The sequence below is a fragment of the Rhipicephalus sanguineus genome, chromosome 1 (assembly GCF_013339695.2).
Source record: "Rhipicephalus sanguineus isolate Rsan-2018 chromosome 1, BIME_Rsan_1.4, whole genome shotgun sequence".
NCBI classification, from domain to species: domain Eukaryota; kingdom Metazoa; phylum Arthropoda; class Arachnida; order Ixodida; family Ixodidae; genus Rhipicephalus; species Rhipicephalus sanguineus.
The window spans coordinates 297757197-297778287 of NC_051176.1; the positions used below are offsets into that span (position 1 = coordinate 297757197).

Genomic DNA, 21091 nt, shown 5'->3' on the forward strand with positions numbered 1-21091 from the left:
TGTTCAGGAAGCCAGGCTTTTCTGGTCAAACTATCATCATTTTCATTAAATGTTCAGCAGGTGTGGTGGCAGTGGGTACTGTTTGGTAACATTTACAAGCATTACACCTATGTCTTCTCCATAGATGAAATCTGAATATGCTTTGTTGCAATATTACTTGACAAAATGTCTGTTTTCATTTTTTTTTTATTTCAATATCATTGCAGATGATGCACATTCTTGATTTGGCATTGGACAATATGTATAGATACTAAATGGTCAGCAAGGCTGCCCTCTCGTGCTTCATTCTGATAATGCACAACCATGCAAGTTTCAGAGTTCCAAATACATGTAAGAACCGACTATCTAAACTGCTGAAGCAACATTTGTGAAATTAATAAACTATGGCTAATCCTGTGTAGTGCAATGACAGAAACGTATGAACAATGCAAATAATAACTTGTGAACATTGCTTTACATTAATGACTAAAGAAGCTGCTCATTATTTGAAAATTATTAAAAAAACATTTGATATTCACTTCGATCTGCTTATGGTGGTATTTGATTTACACTAAATTTAGTCTCAAAAAGGACTATTCACACATTAGCAGCAATGCAATGACATCCTTTTTTTTTATTGAAAAGAGTGATTCAGGTAATGTGCCAAGTGCCTACCATTTGTGCTGTATTTACAGTGCATTCATGAAGTTCATTATATGCACAGTGCACACGGAACGAAATACGACAGCAAAAGTATCAGCGCAACGAATAACTGCTCGAGATAACCATATCATGTTGCTATGAATCTGGTCACTAAGGGTGATGTGAGCTCTGATGTCAACGTACCATGAAAAGAACATAGGAAAAAAAAAGCACAGACAATTGTGGGTGCCCATAGTGGTTGATATGTTCATCATGAATTGTCAACTTACCCACCCCCAAGCCGCACTTACTAAGACCTCGAGTCTTCCACATCTTCAGGGATCATTATTCCCTCAATAGGCTCATCGTCAACATGTACATCACATTCATGCAGCTGCAAGCAGTTTCCTCCAGCTCATTCACACTTCTATTTTTCTACACAGACATTCCAGCTACCTACCTTGTTCCATCTCCTATGCCTCTATACTTCTGCTGTTTTCTTGCAGCATTGTGTTGTTGTGCAGTTAAGTCCTACACAGTTCCACCTGAGGTGGAATTGGGATGCAGCAATTTTCTTATTTCTATTTGATGTCTAGTCCTAGCCCTATAAAAAGTAAGGATGGTATACCATAGCAGCGCGGCCTTTGGAGCAGTGTAGCCTGCACAGATTACATGGTGCAGGACAAGGGAGCGCATATGGGAACCAAGAGAATTGTGTCCTTAATCTTCCATAGCAAGCAATACCCTGAACCTACAACATACTCATGGGCTTTAGAATGATTGCAGCTGGTTGCCTTATAAAAACATGTACCCCTCATGCCTTGTAATGTTCAATCATGCTGCATCAATATTGAAATGGTTAATGATACTGTTAAGAACAGGCTGCTTCACACTTATGGGAAAACTTGGAGTGCATTGCATCGCCATGAGGCGAGCGCTGGAGTCAGACGCTGGCAGCAGTTCGTGAACCGCATCGTCTGCAACAGTGGCGCGCAGTGCTCGCATCGTGGGGAAGCGTGCTACTGTCGGGCAGTGCTCAGATATCATCATTACAGCAGGAGCGGAGTGATATCTTTAGTAAGCGTAGTGCGACGCCAACCTCCGAGACCTATGGTTTTCTACAAATTTCTTTCGACAGCATTCTATGTTCGTTCTTTCGAAAAGCTGGGGTACTACTGAGTGCTTGCATGTATATTTCTTCACCGTGTGTGCTACTGTAATATGCAGCTACAAGAAAGAGAAAAGAAAATATACGCGCAACGTGCTCGGTCTACTTGACGCGAAAGGAAAACTGTTCCTGACAATAGCATGCTTCCCGACAATGTGGCCAAAGCGCGCCACCATAGCAGACGACGTGGTTCAATACTCGGTTCCTCAAGCATCTGTACCTGCACGAGCTGCTGCCGCTGCCGCTGCCAGAGTCCAGCGCTACCCTCATCGCAATGCAATGCACTCAGAGTTTTCACCTAAGTGTAAGACAGCCTGTACATACATGCTTCAGATAAAATGTGGTGTTTAAAGGCTGCTGCTTATTTGAATGCAAGGGAATCTGGTCATTGTGTGTGCTATTTCATTTTGGAAGTCCTCTTGAACTTTAGAGATATCAGTGATTACAGTGTACCAGCAGTGTTGTCAAGTCTTTCTGTGTCCTACATCTTTTGCGCTGTTTCAGTATGAATGCAAACCAACTAGCCCAACTCTCCCTTTTGCTACCAGCAGATGTTGCCTGTATGCCATATTCATTTGCCTCACTCATACAAACAGTAGGTCTTTTTTAAAAAATGGAGAGCACAACCTGCTTTATTCATAAAACAATAGCCCAATAGCAAAAGTATGAGTAAAGACGAAAGCTTACCTTGTCGCTGATGCCATTATGCACCTTTTTTCAGGGCACTGACATTTGGTGTCCTTATCATCATGCTCCATGCCAAAGTTGTGGCCCAATTCATGGGCGACAGTAGTAGCCACAACACCAACAACTTCATGGTGGTCCTTAAAAAATAGTTAAATAAAAAAAAAACAAAGAACATGAATATCCTGGCCACAACAGATAATTAATTTAGTGAAGTAATTCGCCCAACATTATTCCAACATTATTCGGAAAGCAGGCATAGTATGTATGTAAATGATCAGAACTGAAAATGACTTGACATATGCAGTGTAACTGATATGGCAACATAAACATGCTATCCCACACACATTCTAGAGGCTGTTGCAGTATGCTTAAGTTGAAGAACTTTCTCAGTTAGGGAATGAAGACGTTGCAAGAAACTATGCAAATATGAAATTAGAGCTACACTGTATTGGTTACTCACTGTCCTAACCAGAGTTGCCAGATTCTACCGAGCTAAAAGCAAATAATCATCACAAAAGAAGCCCCCCAAAAGTGGCGCAACTTTCGCGAAGAAGCCCAAAAGAAGCGAAAATTTAGTGAATTTTCCCATTCTTGAAAATATTTTTAATTATAACAAAAATGTCCTTCAAATACGAAGGGGAGTTAGAAAAATCACTTTCATTATTTTGTACCGGAAAAATATGTGCAACTATGAACAAAAGCACATATTTACTTTTAAAATTGTCTCCAGGGTAGTCTCCATTCGGTTGAATGCACATTTGCCAGTGCCTGATTAACGTCACTCGTTGAGTCCCCCAAAGTACGTTTGACTTCGACACTCAACTAAACAAAGTCATCGACAAACGCGCTATTGGTTAATGTGATGCTCACTAAAATAACTGTATTTGCTGGAAAAATGCAAATAAGCCCAAAAAACGCGACAAGCGACTGTAAAATTCTACAAGCGACTTAGTGAAAAAAGAAGCCCAAATCTGCTTATTATAAGCAGAACTGGCAACTCTGGTCCTGATGCTCCAGAAGCTGTCACACAAATTTTCAGCCATATCTAAATGTCTTAAGGTAGCTGGCATCGGTCAAGCAGGCAAACATTTTTTAAAGCATTTATACGCTTGGCTAGCAAACCAAGTTTTTCTTCATAAATGTCGTTCAATACTAGCAGTCATCATGATATCACGAATTTCTCGTGATTAATGTACTAAAATTACTTTAGAAATGGAATGTACAGCATAAAATTGTGTTACTGAAATAAAAGATGAGCTTGATAATCTTATACAATGATTAGTAACTATAACTTTAATTACACATGCATATTTTTGAAGAATTAAGTCTAAATGTTCAACTAGGAGACATATCTATATCCAGTTATGATTTCTAATGATAAACTAAGTATGGAACTCTGACCCCTCATAGCACAGAGCACCAGGTGTCAGGTGCATGTATGTATCACCAGTATTGTGACAGAGTGACACAAGGCCTAGTTTCGATCATTTAAACTTGCATTAATCTAAGTTATATCTGAATTAATTGAATGGTATTCTAGTGCAATGTATGCACCAATTGTGGTACATGATGATACATTGGTTAAGTGAAGTATGCCTCCATTTTTTTAGGCATTCACAAAAAAATTTTAACTATGATGCATTAAACTCAAAGCTTGATCAACTAACCTGAGCCTGAATACTACTACTACTACTACTACTACTACTACTACTACTACTACTACTACTACTACATAATAATAATAATAATAATAATAATAATAATAATAATAATAATAATAATAATAATAATAATAATAATAATAATAATAATAATAAGAAGAAGAAGAAGAAGAAGAAGAAGAAGAAAGCACACAGGAAGTTTATCATGTTCTTTTTGTTACTGATTTCAGACTTATGATGGACTACTAACAAAAGCTTCCATGACTTCAGTTAAAGCCATAAAACAACCATTGTTACAATTCGACAAACAGATATACAGAAAAATGAAAAAAAAAAAAGGCTTCCAGAATAATGTATTCAAGGAAAAATGGGATCACCATAACTCAATGCAACTAACAAGAGCTAGCTTGACTGGAGCTTTATGAAGCACAAACACCCCAACTTTTATCTGCATGTGTTGCCAGATAATAAGGAATGATTCAAGGGATAAGCATCTGTAATTATTTGCGTAATTCATGTGGGCAGGAGCATGCTAAACATCTCTTAAGGGGGGACACTGCTCTTAAAATTTTTTTCTCATTTCTTGATCGATTTCGATGACACTTGGTGAGTTTATGTATATTTGTGCGCTGATTTCAAATATGTAATTACTTTTCTAGTATAACCAGTAGTTCGTAAAATACAAAATATTTCATGTGCCTTTTGGGGAGGCAGATTTTTTTTCAACAAAGAGAGTTACAAAGTAAATCAGCACATCACAATAACCTGTAATCAGAACTGAGTGCAACGAAACAAAAATAGATGTTCTAAGCCCATTAGAACAAAAGTTACAATATGTTGAACATTAACGAGTGCGTCAATTTCAAGCTGAGATTTCCTTCGTGAATGTTCAACATACCATAACTTTTGTTCTAATGGGCTTAGAACATCAGTTTTTGTTTCATTGCACTCAGTTCTGATTACAGGTTATTGTCATATGCTGATTTACTTTGTAACTCTCTCTGTTAAAAAAAAAATCTTCCTCCCCAAAAGGCACATGAAATATATTGTATTTTAAAAACTACCAGTTATACTAGAAAAATATTTGCATACTTGAAATCAGCACACAAATATACATAAACTCACCAAGTATCATCAAAATCGATCAAGAAATCGATCAAGAAATGAGAAAAAAATTATAAGAGCAGTGTCCCCCCTTAAGCATCTCGTATTCCTTGCAGCACTGGTTGCATGCACACTGCATGCAACTGATGCCATCAAATACTGCCTATAATATAAACTTTAAATTTGCTAAACCTTTACAGTTCAATTTCAAGTCCCACTGCTGAAAATGCATTTACAAGTCAAAAGATAACTAACAGAAAGTATCACATTATATTAACTACAACCAATTAGATATCCATAGTTAGATGTAATGCTCATGACTATGCACAGCCATGTCATTCATTACTTGTGCAAAATGCAGCGGATGGGCTTCAGTGCCAACCTGCAGTGGTAAATAGTCGTTATACTAGACATTTTTCTGTCAGTTTAAAGGGACACTAAAGAGAAACAATGAATTGGTTTAGATTGATAAAATGTGCTCGGAGAACTCTTGTGTAGATTATTTCACCACCATAGGTTTATTATTAGAGGAGAAAACCAAGTTCAAAGTTTCATTTTTAAATTTCGCGCCGAACTTTGTAATTCGAGACGTAAAAGGTTTCAAAGAGCATTTAACGTATTTTGGCGCCACTGGCTCGACGAAATTTCTACAAACTCGTTATGTCAAGTCTCTGGCCCCCTCAGAAGACAATGTACTTCGATTTAACCGATTAGGAACTACGCAGGCCCAAACAGGCGCCGTACAAAATATGTGATGTCACGGCAAATGGTGCGGGAATTCCAAGGTGGCGTCGCCACCTGTATTTTCTTTTTGCGCATTTCCTCGCTTATTAAGTGTCTTCTCGCAGCAAGCGTGGTGTTTTTGGTATCGTGGAAGACTACTCTACTAATGCGAGAAAAATCGTTTTGCTCTTTAGTGTCCCTTTAAAAGGGACCCTGAAACAGTTTCAATGATTTTGAATAAATGCACTGAGCCGGTAAAGCAACTTCTAAGAATCATTTGCACACCGATTTAAGCTCTCTGCGTCAACTGTGTAATTTATTACAAGACTTTAAACATGTGAATTGCTACAGATCGCAGCAGATCAGCCGAACGAGTTGTCAACTTCTCGCGCCTTTTACACATAGCATTGTTCCATATTTCGTAGCACCCGGCGACCAATCTGATTAGATGTGCTCAGTCTACGTCACTGAACCTTCACTGGCCAGCGAGCATCGTCTGCCTGTGTTACAACGTGCTCAGTGTTGACGTGAGCTGAGTGTCAGTGTTTATCTCGAGGTTTCTTTTTATGGACACAATGAATTGCCCTAGCTGTGTTGTATGCCACAAATCTAGTGATTGGTGTCTTGTAAAGCCACGACATCGTGTAAGGTTTCTGAGGTATCTGGCGAGCAGAGTTGCTTCAGCTCTTCGCTGCTGTGAGCATCGGGCTCTTGCTATCCGGTCAACACCAGGATCCACGCATATGCGGCTGTAACTTCACCCCTGAAGACACAACCACAATGCCCATATTTATGCTTATCCGTGATCATTCTCAAATACTTTTTGTTTGTCCGTACGCTTTTGCATATTGTCGCCATACAGGAGAATAAAATAAAAACGGCTGGTAGTCTAGCGGCACCTGATGGAGCAGATATCAACCACTCCGCCCACTTCAGTCTTTGGTGCCAGACGGCATGCTGCTGGGCACACTCGACAGAGTTCAACTCATCGAGTGCGCTCATGAGTTGAGGAGGCCAGCCAACGGTGAGGAGGAGGGTATACACTCAAACCTCGTTATAACGAACACGGATATAACGAATTATCGGTTATAACGAAGTAAATGAAGAATAGTCTTGTCATAGCTACAGTGTTACAAATAAACGTTTATAACAAATTTTCGGATATAACGAAGTTATTTTCGTGGCAGATGCCACTTTGTTATAATGAGGTTTGAGTGTAGATATAATTTTCCGTATTTGCCTTAGTACACGGTGTGTCGCTTAATTTGTGGTGCGAAAGAGTTGATGATGCTGTAGCCTAAATTTCAAAAACCTATTCAGGGTCCCTTTAATATTGCCACGGGCGTTTATTGCTTTACTTTGATGTATTCGGGTTCCACCCATAAAAAGTGCTAGCAACACTTGGCGAAGACTGCGCTGCAATGTTAGGGAAGCTTTGCAATTGTTTGATATCTTCTGTTGAGATTACTCGACGGCCAACGAATTTTCTCGCTGCTACCTGTGTACAGCACGAATCACTTGTACCTTGACTTTTCATTTTCCGGGCACAAGTTCATCCGAATAAAGAGTTTCGTCTTGATGACGCAGATTGCCGCCTTCTTCAACGTCACTACCATGTGACAATATGTTGAGTGAATAAATACACTTCCAGCATTGTTGATATGCCTGCTGTCTGCAGGTTATTCTGCTTTGTAAATTATGGCACCAGTTTGCAACACAAGCTAATACTAAATTTTCAGATTTACAAAAAGATGAAATTCAACAAATTATAAAGACGTTGGATTCTTACTAGAACATAAATTCCTAAAAATACTATCAGAAATAAAAAGCAGTGAGAAAACACAAAACCCTATGCATAACAAAGAATGTTTTTACGTCACCAACCTTGTTGACGCCACCAGAGTATTCGTATGTGCAGATGGGTCCTTTCAGTGCCTTTCCAACAACACTGCTGTCCAACACAATGTCTCTAAAGCAAACAAAATGACTAGACGTGAATATCAATTAAGCCTTTTATATTGTAAGAGGCAAATGTAAGAGTAGCAAGCCCATTACTATACGTATATATGTTTTATGTTTACTGTGACACATATGCCAATATTGACATGTAATAAGCGCATGTGTGAAAATAAAGAGAAAATACCACAATGCTACAGAAAGGTCAAATCACAGCAGTTCAATATTAATGATGTGCTGCCATGAATCAATTTGATGCTCATTAAAAGCAGCGTTACCTAAATACGACCAAATTAGTACTATATTGTAGCACAAGAATGAAACAAAAAGAAAGGTAGGCTTCATTTTAGGATTGCAGAAGGAATCCTTTCATCTCTAAATAAGACCTTCATAACGACTTCTTATTTATGGTTGAAATCCTATATACTACATTTAAGAAGCACACACACACACACACCACATCATCATGTTCTGGTTTGTGCAGTGAAAAAATTATGAAAAAATGGTTTGAAGGCAGTACAAGTACACATCATAAGCAGGGTGTTGAATAGAAAAAAATGCATGCTTGGTTTGGGTTCGGATTCAACATGCTCATTTTCATTTTGGTTCACCTGAAATGGTTAGGAAGAAACAAAAACCTATAATGGTTCAAGAGCCAGTTTGCGACACTGAACTAGTCCACAAACCAGTTTGGCACAGTAAACTTCAACATGTTGCACAGTTCTCTTGATTAACAGGCTAGGCTGGAACACTACAGGCGGCACTGTTTAAGTGACTGGATCTGTAAGTTCAGCAGGTCTTGTATGCTTTGGAATTTTCCATTTAAATTTCTTTCCGTTTCCAATCATGCATTCTCCCAAGCGCACCGCACATAAAGCTTTATCAGGAGGTGGAAGAAATCGGGCCTTTGGCAAACTGGAAACAATGATTGATGCTTTCATGAAATTTAGTTAAGATAGCTACGACATAACATAGCCATCTTAGGAGCACTGCGCTGCATGGAAAGCATGTGGAGCCTTTGGATGTGTCCATCCATGAGCTCTCTGTATTGCTGGTCACACTGAGAACAGGTGAAACCGTAGAAATTACACGGATGTTGGAAGAGCAAAATTTTATAGCTGGTTCAAATAGAGAGGGTCGTTAGGGAAAAATTATCATTGAATATTGATTTAAATGAAGTGAAATGAAAAGTTTCATACCGTCTGTTCAGCAACAAAATCTGAAACAACAGCATAATCTGATACATGTACACTAAATCTGACATGGCAGGATTACATCTAGTGCCCGATTATCCTGAAATTAATTATAAAAGCAGCAGTACATCAGAGACGCAAAAATGAGTCAAAATAAATAAATAAATAGGTAAGGAACAACAGAAAGAATGGCCGGTACCGATCGCAGAGACAAGGAACTACCTGGGTGGCGGCATATATGTACTTGTACCCAAAGCTGTTCGAACCAATAAGCGATATTTTTTTAAGGTTCAGGTTTGGTTCAGGTTAACGCATGTTCTGCAAATATCAGCTTGGGTTCTAGTTCAGTTCCTGCCAAAATTCTTACGTGGGTTTGGCTTGACAGCCCGGCTGTAAGTACATATACCGTTAGTGAAGAAATTGTCAACATTTTTTTTTGTCATGTGCTTCAACACACAAGGCATTAACCTGTGGTAAATTGCTGACTTGTTGCCAAATGGCAATGAAAAGCAGCAATACCACACAATGTACTACTTACGTTATGAGCTGAGCATTGTCATTTGGATGCTCTCGGGCAAGACGTTCTCGCCGATACTGCAAAAACTTAGTCAACGTTGCATCACCATCAGAAGACATGACTATTTCATCGTGCTCCGTCCAAACAATAACTCCGACTAGTGCAATGAATATATTTAGTGGGGCATAGAGCTGCAACAAAGAGAAGAAATAGGGCCTGAATGAGTATTTCAACTGTAAACTAAAAAAAAGGGCTTTTATTGTTAAAGAAACAGTAGAAGTAAACAGATAGATTAATGCTTCAAAACAACTGAAGTGCCTCTTTCACTGAGAAAAAAGCTTTGGCCTTCCAGGTGGTAGTGCCATGCAACATACGCTGCTGCAGTGCAATAGCAAGATCACATTGTGCCAGCAGTGAAGTACGTCAGTGCGCTGTTCTATAACGCCCTCACTATGACACCATCAAACTGCTGATGGTGCACAAGGGTACCGAACTGAGCTGGTTGGTGCACAACAAGGTGCACAATGGGATGTAGTAAAGACGACAGACATAGCAGCAGCACTGCGTCTGTCATCTCTACTAACACTAGCTAAAATGCATTGCCTCATTCATTGTATGTGACGTGAATTCTGTAAAAAGTGCTGCCCATTCATTTACAATTTCCTGCACAATTTTGTCATCTTTTGGCACAAAACCCTTGTTTATGCGAAATGTGTTTAGAAAGGCAATTTAAAAGTCTGAACTAATGAATTTTCTTGGCATGTCTCTTTAGGCTAGACAGGCAGGTCACATTTCCGGAATAGAAAGTAGATGACATTTAACCAAAAAAAAAAGAGGCTTAGTAAATCACAAAAAGCAAAGTCACAGGCAATGCCACTGCCAGAGGTGCTGGATATTGTGGGAGTGTAAAATGGCTTGTTAACTCTGTTTACTAACACAGTTAAGGCTCGTTCACACCTGCAAACTAGCACCGGTCGTGCAACTAAGTTGGTTGCAAATGGCCACTTTAGTCACAAGGCGACTGCTTTCGCTCAGTCACTTGCTGCTCGATTTTTCAGTCGCACGACTGCAGTCTGAACTGCAGTCTGACTGAAGTTCAGACTTCAGTCAGAACCAATCAGGTGCACAGGAACCGGACGTCAGCTTACTTTATGGGGCAATGGCAATGCGAGCCATATGTGAGCAGATGTGAATTCTGTGTGGCGATGGGTACTAGTCACATGCAGGTGTGAACATCGGTCGCCTTGAGTTGTTTTTGGTCGCCAGTCGCAAATGGTTGCACGACCGGTGCTAGTCGTAGGTGGGAACGGGCCTTCAGAAAAGAAGTATTAGACTGCATTAAAAAAAAAAAAAGATAAGATTATTGACTCTCGTACACAATTCCTGGCCAAATATCGCACGTGAACTCATGGAATTGCAGCAACATACAGAACATATTTAGCAACATACAAAAATATTGTTAGCACCATGCCTTTGGTGTGAAAAGCAACATGAAAGTTTTGATTTTCATTTTTCTGAGAATGAAATGTCTCTTGCCACTGAACAAATATAGAAGGCTTTCCAATATAACACTTGACCACAAGATTATGCAGTTTTGTTCAGTATACCTAATGTCACTTTAGTGACACTTTCACTTTTTCACTTTGCTTTGTCTTTTTCACTTTGCCTATTTCACTTTGCTTTGTCTTATGTTCACTGTGTGTGTTCAAGCATGGTCAGTTTTTTATGCAAGTTTATTAGTAATGGTGATAGTTATAGTACTATGCAAGTTTCATTCATCAGTCGAGCAATAGAAGATACTAATAAGTGTCCCATTTCAAGAGCAAGATATTAGACTCACCGCATTGACTATGTTTGCTATTTGCTTGCTTCTTTCAAAAACAGCTTCTTTGTTTCGTTTCATCTTGATGAACTGCAAATAAATATCATTTTCATAACAAACAGAAGTACTACCACAGAACAATAAATGAAGCATCACAAAAACGAAATAAACTTGCCTCTTTGTTATCATTGACAATTAAAAGCTCTACGTAACGAGATCTTGCATTACTTTTGAATGGTGGCTGTATCACAACAGACCTTTTTGCCTAAATGAAACAAAGAGAGAACATTTTAGTGTTTCTTTCAAGGCATGACAGTGTCCAAAAATATATTTTTATAAGCCACGGGAAAACAAAGCTTACCCGAGAATGAGTATCACCCCACAGGTTCAGCGAGTCATTGAACCCTGGTCAAACGACAAAGTGTTAAAACACTGCTCATATAAATTGCTTAAAATAGTGACTTCCAAAAGCAAGTAGATTCAACAAAGCACTGCTTGAGCACCTTGCTACGGCCTTCATTAATAAAGCACTGCCCAAAATTTTGGCAAAATCAAATTTTTCATGTAGGGATGACACTTACCGCATCTCCAAGATTTCTCTTTCATATCAGATGCCTTTAAAAACAAATGCTCGGGTGGGTCAGGGTGAATGTAATGAATCCCTTTTCCATCAAAGACAACTCCACTGTAGGGATGGAACAGAGACACAAGGGGAGGGAAAAATAAAACAATGACATTGGGCAACATACTTGGCTTGAAGAAAATGAGAGAGACCATGCAATAGTAAGTAATATGTGGATTTTGTAAGACAGTCAGATCAGGGGCTGAGCAGTAATGCGATAGAAGAGTATTGCGATAGTATCTTAGAGATACTTTTGAGTACCTCTGTTTCCCTATCGACATAAATTTGAAAAGTGTATTTGTATCTCGGTAGTGAAATACTTTTACGATGTATCGATTATATCACTATCCTGTGCAGGACACGGGTATCTCGTTAGAGTTTTGGTGGAAACGATCTGATGTGTTTGAAAGGGGGAAAGGAAGCCATTTTTTGTGGTAAGTCAAGAAAAGGCATGTCGCCAGTCAGCCACAGAGGAAGGGCGGCAAAGGGTTCCCCACACACACAGAATGGTCCACTGACTCCAGAAGAGATATCGCCATGCTGCAGGACTTTCCGGTCATGGAGGCAATATTTATTCGTTATAGCATGAACTTGTGCCCAATTCTAGCAGTAGGGAGACTTTTCTCGCTCGCGAGTCTTGTGTTGAGGCCGAACTTACGCTGCCTAGAAAGCAGCTTATTTGGGAAGCTGCTTTGCTTAAGCAATTAACGCAACAATCTTGTCAGCCAAGGAGATCTTGCGTGCGAAATAAATGTATACTTTTTCTTAATTCACTGGTGTTTGTTAGCTCTTCAAGTGATATGCATGACTTGAATATTTGAATGCACTGCAAATATATATTCACGATATTGTGCAGTTCTTAATAAATGTCCTTGCGGAGCATCAGCGTCCCTGAAATAAGAAATTATTGAAGTATTGGCATTTTTGTATCTGTATTCCTGTATCTGTATTCTGGGATACTTTTTCTTCTTTTTGTGAAAGTATCTCTGAAATATCCCATTACGCCAAGAAAAAAAAAAGGATATATCTCAGTGTTTGTATTTTAGGCCCCCAGCACATGTATTTCGAGATCTGTATTCCGGAATACTTTTCTGAGTATCTCTGCCCAGCCCTGGTAAGAGCTAAGTAATGTGGCTACACAACCACATATAAAATCATCCCGTAATTATTCACTACCAAATATCCAATACAGTGCTGTTAAATATTGTCAGGTAAATGGTTAAAATGCAGAGCTAGAACAATAAATTCAGAAAAGTTAAAAACATACAGACAAACGAGCTGCACATATAAGCATTAAGTAACAGCTGCAAGTTTAATGAACCGAGATAAGTACTGATACATAGAGTGAGCACATTCCTGCGGGAAAAAAAAGAAAACGCCCGTGTGGCATAACACTGGGAAAGTGACAATAGATTGCAGTAAGGATGTTTAACAGCAAGATTTTCTGTTCATCTTAATTACTTGATTCCCTTGTTAGTCCACTGATGCTGTGACATGTGAATTTTACTAGTGCTTATTAAAGCCTTTACCTTATCTATAAATTTGTATTAATACATTCTGTACTTTGTAAAATTTCCATTGGCAGTTGGCGCTTGTAAATGCAACTCTTGCTTATCCCCTAGCAGATACACTTCTTACGCTGCATTTGCAGCTTTTGTGCTAAGTTTTAACTATGAATTTTCATCAAAGTGTCTAAACTGCTGCTCTGGTTCACTGCACAGTAGTCATGTTCAAAAATACTGAGTACTTAGAAAATTAGGGCAATAGCTTGACACCAAGCTATTGCCCAGACCTAGTAACCTCACTGTGTTTATTTAGGTCATGTTTGAGTACCCTGGTAAACCAAAGCAAATGTTACAACGTTAGGTTCAGGCCAGCTATTATTCATGCAATCTTTAAAACATTTTATAGAATTCAATAAGAGGCATGTAAAGGCAGCTAGCAAGCCAAACATTCTTAAAGCAACTGAACAGTAGCAGAGTCGGCCTACCTGAGCCCATTGCAAGTGCTAACAGCCGCCCAAGAGTTGTTCCGTCCACGTACAGTGCCATGGTAGTAGCAGTGCTTGTTGTTCTGTATAAACAATAGTTTTATTGTCATCATTTTGCTGCCCCATCACATTACTATGACAGCTATTAAAGACCGACTTACCCTCTTCATGGGGTGATCTATGATGTGACTATTATTGTTCCCATGGTGCTTTTCAAAATAATTTAATGGCAGCAAATCTTTTTTCATTCGCAGGTCTAACGTAAAAGGCTGACCAAATGCTTTGAACATAACTTGTAGAACATCTTGATGAGTCTGAAAGAGATGTCAAGTTGTGTCACCATCAAGCACATGCACGACATAATTCAAGAATCTGCATGAGAATCCTAAACATCAACTTATAGTCATTTCATCTAACGAAACTTTCTATAGACGGTTTTTATTATTGCTCTAAAATGTATACACAGCCACACACGACCAGAAAGCATAAGTTATCCCGACCACTAATTCCCCATTACAAGTTTTTGTGCGTCGTGGCCGCCATTCGGGAACTTCCGCTCGAACGCCCAACACAGTCGAATAATCAGCCTTGCACGTAATCGGCGACAATGCAGCGCCCGTTCCGTTCGTGCTTATGCGTTAGCACACGTTCACAAGCAGCGGTTGCAAAATCTAGCAATGTCATTCTGGTCGATCTTTAAGACCAACGTGCCTAACGGTGACTCTGATGACCGGAGTTTACTGACAGCCAAACTTACCGACAGCCAAGCTACCCGCGCACGCACGGGTAGCGCGACCCGCCGTCGGTACAGTAATTTTTGAAATTATATTTTTAATACCGTGCTGAGTGACGTTCTCACACCTTCCTTCGTTACCTAGGCTAGCATACAATGACGCGACGCTCGTCGCTTGGCATCGACCGGTCCACAAGAGTCCCGCAACGCGGAGGCACGCCGCACGACATCCAAATAGAGAGTTTTTGTGCCGGGGCCCTCAAGGGGCTTGCGTTCATTATTGGGTGGGGCTGGCGAGCAGAAGAATGCGGGGAGATGTACAATAGGACGCAAGAATGCGCGGACTTTGTCCTCGGCACTAAAACTCTAGCGCGTGCGAAGTAGTGGCCGGATGGTGGCCACGCGACGCCATGCGCGACCAGATGTCTAGTAGTAGTAGTGGTGGCATGTTGTGTGCCCAAAAATGTCTACCACGATTATTGGAAAGTTGCGGCAAACGCGACAGCCGTCATCGTCGCATACGCCTCTCATGACGCAGCGTGACGCGCGGCGCAATGAGTTTCCTGTGGTCGGGCATCGCCGCGGTTTGTTCTGACCCGTGAGAGAACTCATTTGGCTAACTTGTGCACGGATACCCGAGTCACGTATTATCGCAGTTTCTGTACAAATTTCAGTTAACCCCACAAAGCCCAGTGTATAATAATTTTTTATAAACCGAGTTTGACACTTCAAGATCCCTGTTTAAGTGCCGCAAAATTCATAAAAAAGTGATTTCGATGCCATGTCGGAGTTATCACTTGGGTATATGTAAGCCGAGAAAACCAATTACTAATTACATAAATACTATATTGAGCAAGTGAATTCCTCGAATTGCATTTCATTGGTTTTCTTGTAAGAATAAAAGTTGGCTTTTCAAAGGCCTGAAACAAAAATTGCTCCAATTTTCCTTTAGTGGAAAGCTGCTACCACGGATAAAACTATCTGCACTCTTACAACACCGACGTTTCGACTTAACCGAAATTTCCGTTTGACGAGCAGCGGTTTCGTTATAAATCGCAGGCCGACCGTAGCGTCGCCCATCAGGCAAAAATAAACTTACGTGAATATAGAAACCTGTGTTGGAAATAAATGCGCCAGTTATTGTCAAGAACACAAGCAGTGCGAACAACTAGAAATCACTTAATCTAACCCAATGATAAAGAGACGTTGATCCGAAATACTCACATCATTTCTTAAACTCAAGACGTCCCGACGCCTCCGCCCATGGCTGATAACTTTGGGATGTACTCGTTCATACCTAAGAAAGTCCTGCCGGACACCTAAAACACCAGGGCACGGAAAAAAAAAAGTAACATATATAACTGTGAAAACTAAAGTTCACGATCATCCTACGCTCTATATAACAATCGCTGCACTTTTTTTCTTCTTTTTGTTTACGTAGAGATATACGTACAAAACTACTGCTCATCCGCGTGTAACTTATTAAACAAATAAAACATTTGCGATTGGGACTTCAAGCTCGCTTGGCTGTAAGTGCTGGCTTAATGCAGACCAGCAGCTTCAGGTAGAGGAGACGTATGCCGAATGCAAGTAAACGTGCATGACCAAGTAAAGTGCACCATATACCATGCACATACCATTGCATCTACAAACGTAGTACCATATGTGCTCCAATAAATAAATCATCGACATGATTGGTTGCTTCTTCCAATAAGTATTAAACAAAGAGCGCTATTAAGAAAAAGAACGGTGTTTAACGCAGGCCACGCAAGGGGGGCGGACATTGGCCTTTCAAGTTCGCATACCAGTCGCTCGCCAGCTAGCGCACGGTAGCAGTGTTTGCTCAATATACATCTCCCGTTCAGCTGGTCACGGGCAGGGTTCGACAGTTCGCGAGGCCAGAGCCCAACAAGGTTATCAAACCCTGCAACGGTCTTCGTACGTATAAACAAACGTTATACGGACAGCCAGCGCCCGTAGCTAAAACTTCCAGCAAATGTGTGGGTTTCGCTAGGCTCTTGTATCATCACAAACAAAATGAGCTAGTTAAACTGCGACTCATTTACTTAGGCAGTATATAGTCTCAGCTACAGCGCGAAAACAAAACCCTTAGGCTTTGTTAACAAACATCACTACCAGCCAGAAATAAAGGGAACGGAAAAATGTGCTGTCCGCGCCGTAGCATATAACTGTTGCATGTAAACGTAGGCCAGTAGGGGGAGCAGTAAAGGGGGTCAAATGTTGACTGTATATTATGTGTATTCGCTTCCATCGACGTTTGCCAACATTCACACAGAGAGAAAGGCCTCGAAACTATATTTCAGCTATTTGCAGTAAGTCCCACCACGGTGGTCTAGTGGTTATGGCGCTCGACTACTGACCGGAAGGTCGCGGGATCGAATCCCGGCCGCGACGGCTGTATTTTCGATGGAGGCGAAAATGTTTGAGGTCCGTGTACTTAGATTTAGGTGCACGTTGAAGAACCCCAGGTGGTCGAAATTTCCGGAGCCCTCTACTACGGCATCTCTAATAATCATATCGTGGTTTTGGGACGTTAAACCCCAGATATTATTATTACTTAGCTATTTGCAGTAAGTAATCAGCAGTCGTTCGGATGCACTTGCACCGACTTATTGCGTTCTAGGCACTATCAATCAAGTTCCCTGTATCATCGACAGGTTTATTGCTTATGGCAGCAATAATAATATAAACACCGAATGCGCTCTACCTGCGGGCACAAAAGCCTCGTTATTTACGGATGGAATGTATGGCCAAGTCTGCCAAAGATGGACACCCGACTGCAGACATCTTCCGCGAGAAAGAAAGCGGATCACGACGAACGTGGTCGCGATGCCATCGCGTCCTTCGGCCTGTGCGGGACAAAAGGCCATTATCGGCCATGGCAGTGCGCCCGGCACAGAGAACAATGCACCGCCACGGCAGCCGCCTGCTACGCAAACTCGCTCGCGGTTCCCGCTTGCCTGGCTGTCCACCCGATATCGATCACAAAATCGTTGTCGTGTTGTTGCTGCAGTGTTCCGAGCCACGTTCGTTCGGCTCACGCCACGGCGACAAAGTAAAAACGAACCACGGTCGCCGATGCGCTTGCCGTCAGCGGTTGGAGGGAGGACGCGCGGAGAAAGGCACTGACATGCGTCGCATCCACAGGTCGACTCTGCACCGCAAAAGGTCGCAGGTTCGATTTGCGGCGAAAATATCGGACGCGTCAAGTCGGATCAATGCGTCCATCCGAGGTGTCTGCAGCAAGACGAAGAAGATCCACGAGCGGCGTGAGAACGCGTGCGGATTATAAACAATGTAAATCCACCCAGGAAATACCACTGACCTCCATTAGTGGAGATCAGTGGGAAATACACCAGAACGCTGTTCAGATTGATTAACAACACCACCGCGAGTGGCGCGGTCGTCCACAATATAATGTACCGGCGCTCGTTCGATTCGCGTTAATCAGAGTGAGGTCGTCGCATTAATACTAAAGATCCAAGAAACGAAACGAGGCGGTCTTAATCCAGACTTTATTCATTAATTTTTAAAGCAAGGATGCCGCCGATGTGAGCTGAACCGTACAACCTTTTTCCGCTGCCTCGTTTTCGTTTCGACGCGCGAGGCCTCGACCACGAAACCAGGAAAAACTTCGATCGTTGAACCAACGCTATTTCTTTTCTTTCTTATGGCGCACTAATGTATACACAACTCGAGGGTAAACAAGCGCGCATCTGCGAGCATTTGCGCGTACACTTCTGGCGGTAGCCAAAAGGAGACGACTCCCGAGCAGACCCCCAAGAAAGAAAAGTCCGCTCCAGCACAAACACTGCAGCCTAGGGAGGGTTGATCTGTTGTTTTTTTTTTTCTTTTCCCCGAGTGTCAGAACGAAAAAAGAAAAAAACTTGGAACCGCTTCCAACCGACACAGAAGGGGATCTCCGACACTTGCAAGGCCACGCTGAAAGAAGAGTTAACAGACGCCAGAAGTGACCGTCTGACGATGGGGGAAAAAATCCTGCCGTGAGGGCGCAAGGATATCTTCATGTCCTTCGGGCTTTCATCGCATGGGAAAGCTCAAAAGCGAGTTGTCCTGCAAAGTACATCGCAGGCGCGTTCGCTAGCAATATTAATCCCCGCCAGAGAAAGCTGTGCAAAAGTATCCAGGTTCATTTTTGAAAGGTTCCAACAATGTCAAATCGCAAGGAAAAAAAAAAAAGAAAGTGAGAAAGAAAAAAAGCTGGTTTATAGGTACAGACGACGACACTTGAGAGGATTTGGAAGTTGGGATTCGCCTCGGGGGGCAAAAAACAAAAAAGAAAAAAAAACACGAACACACAGGAGAGACAAGAGAATACAAGACGCACCAAACTGAAGATGCACGAGAGTATCATTTGACAGCTGGCACACAATGAAAAGATCTCAGAGGTGTCCGCACAGATAACACGGCACGTGACGCCATGCAAGTGCCCGACGTTTACGTTTTCATGAACTTCCGCATTCCTTTAACACTGCCAGACTCGTTGTGTAGCTTTTTTTTTTTTTTTTTTCACCAGCTGTCCGTGAACGCACACGGCGGAACGAACCGCATATGAACTTCAAGTATCAGTTGGATCGCGTGGCATTAAGTCTTAGTTCATAAGAATTAAAAGTTTTATAAACAGTTCTAAACAGTTTTTATAAATAAACATCAAGGGGAAAAAATAAAATTAAATATCGCATAATTCCTAAAAGGACGCATTAAAAAATGCTGTGCAGCTTTGAACCAGTGTGCTCGAGCATGTGGCTTCTTAAATGCCAATTCCATCCCGCGTTTACATAAGCAACAACAAAACCATAATAAAAAAATACTCATGGGGGAGAGCAGAACAATTTGCTGAAGACATCCTTCCTGTTGGACATCAATAAAGTTTTTCCATCCATTCATCCATCCGTCCTGTTGCATGCAGTTACGTTAACGAATTCTTCAGATCGTCTAGAAGCATACAAGTTGCTAAAATGTATAGGCAAGCAGCGGCGAGAAATAAATCGTGAATAAATATGCAGAGATAGAGAAAAATGGTTTCTCCCTTGTATCCAGCCTCAAATGCACACGCGGAGGTCCATACGCAAAGCGGCGAACGATGGATTTACTAGTGAGATATATGGAAATTCATTCGAGAAAGTTTTATTGACGTGAGCTTTATAAAGTATGATTTTGACAGAAAGAGTCAGCAGCCTGAACGCCACGAAAATACCTATGTTGAGGTATTAAAAAAAAAAAAAACAGTACAGCAATCACTGAATCCAAAAGACAAACATGTACCTTAATAAATAAATAAATAAATAAATAAATAAATAAATAAATAAATAAATAAATAAATAAATAAATCAACTACGCGTCTACAGTATCTCCACAACCTTTCTCTTTCTATTGCCGATTTGAATCGCCAACCAGAAACAAGCCACTTCTCCCATATTACCACTTGACAGCAACACACGGGTGCGTGCCACAGAACCTACTTCCTGGAAGTCGTGCGTCCAGGTAGGTTTCCAAGGGATTATAGGAAAGAACTGCATTAGCGTCTTGAATGGGGCTGGTTGGCACATTACTACGCTATCTCTTCGCAAAAATACATTACTTAAATTATTACGCTATCGCTCTGAAGAAATGAAAAAAAAAATAATGATAACTGTTGGGGTTTTACGTGCCGAAACGCACGATATGATTATCAGAGACGCCGTAGCGGAGGGCTTCATAAGTTTCAACCACCTGGGGTTCTTTAACGCACCTAAATATAAGTACACGGGCCTCAAGCAATTTGCCTCCATCGAAATGCGGCCGCCGCGAACGGGATTCGATCCCGCTACCTTTATATTATAGGACCCGGTTACAAAACCCCGCGCAGTCGGCTCTGGCAGCCGCCGCAGTAGCAGTTACTTGAAAGGACACACACACACACACACACACACACACACACACACACACACACACACACACACACACACACACACACACACACACACACACACACACACACACACACACACACACACACACACACACACACACACACACACACACACACACACACACACACGCACGCACGCACGCACGCACGCACGCTCGCGCACACACCTCGACCAACATCCTTTCGAGCTCATCGACAAAGCGCGCGGAAGAAGCACTGGATGGGAGATGGGCGCAGACGCGCAGAAGAGCAACAATAAATGTACAGAGGAAAAGACGACGCACAGAAGGCTTCGTCATACGAGATAAGGCGTGCAAACACGGGCACAAGAGAAGAGAACT

At 41.3% G+C, this 21091-nt stretch overlaps 1 protein-coding gene across 1 annotated transcript in view; it reads right to left on the minus strand.

Annotated features, from left to right (window-relative positions):
- The window catches only part of LOC119379331 (zinc metalloproteinase-disintegrin-like EoMP06), a 108664-nt gene that overhangs the window by 28711 nt on the left and 58862 nt on the right, over positions 1 to 21091 (minus strand). The window contains exons 2-11 of the mRNA XM_037648608.2: positions 16022 to 16116; positions 14226 to 14378; positions 14065 to 14147; positions 12034 to 12137; positions 11814 to 11857; positions 11628 to 11717; positions 11471 to 11542; positions 9652 to 9821; positions 7849 to 7933; positions 2477 to 2613 (exon numbers count right to left, since the gene is read on the minus strand). Coding sequence (XP_037504536.1) covers positions 2477 to 2613; positions 7849 to 7933; positions 9652 to 9821; positions 11471 to 11542; positions 11628 to 11717; positions 11814 to 11857; positions 12034 to 12137; positions 14065 to 14147; positions 14226 to 14378; positions 16022 to 16116 — 1033 coding nt within the window. The remainder of the gene's footprint in view (positions 1 to 2476; positions 2614 to 7848; positions 7934 to 9651; positions 9822 to 11470; positions 11543 to 11627; positions 11718 to 11813; positions 11858 to 12033; positions 12138 to 14064; positions 14148 to 14225; positions 14379 to 16021; positions 16117 to 21091) is intronic.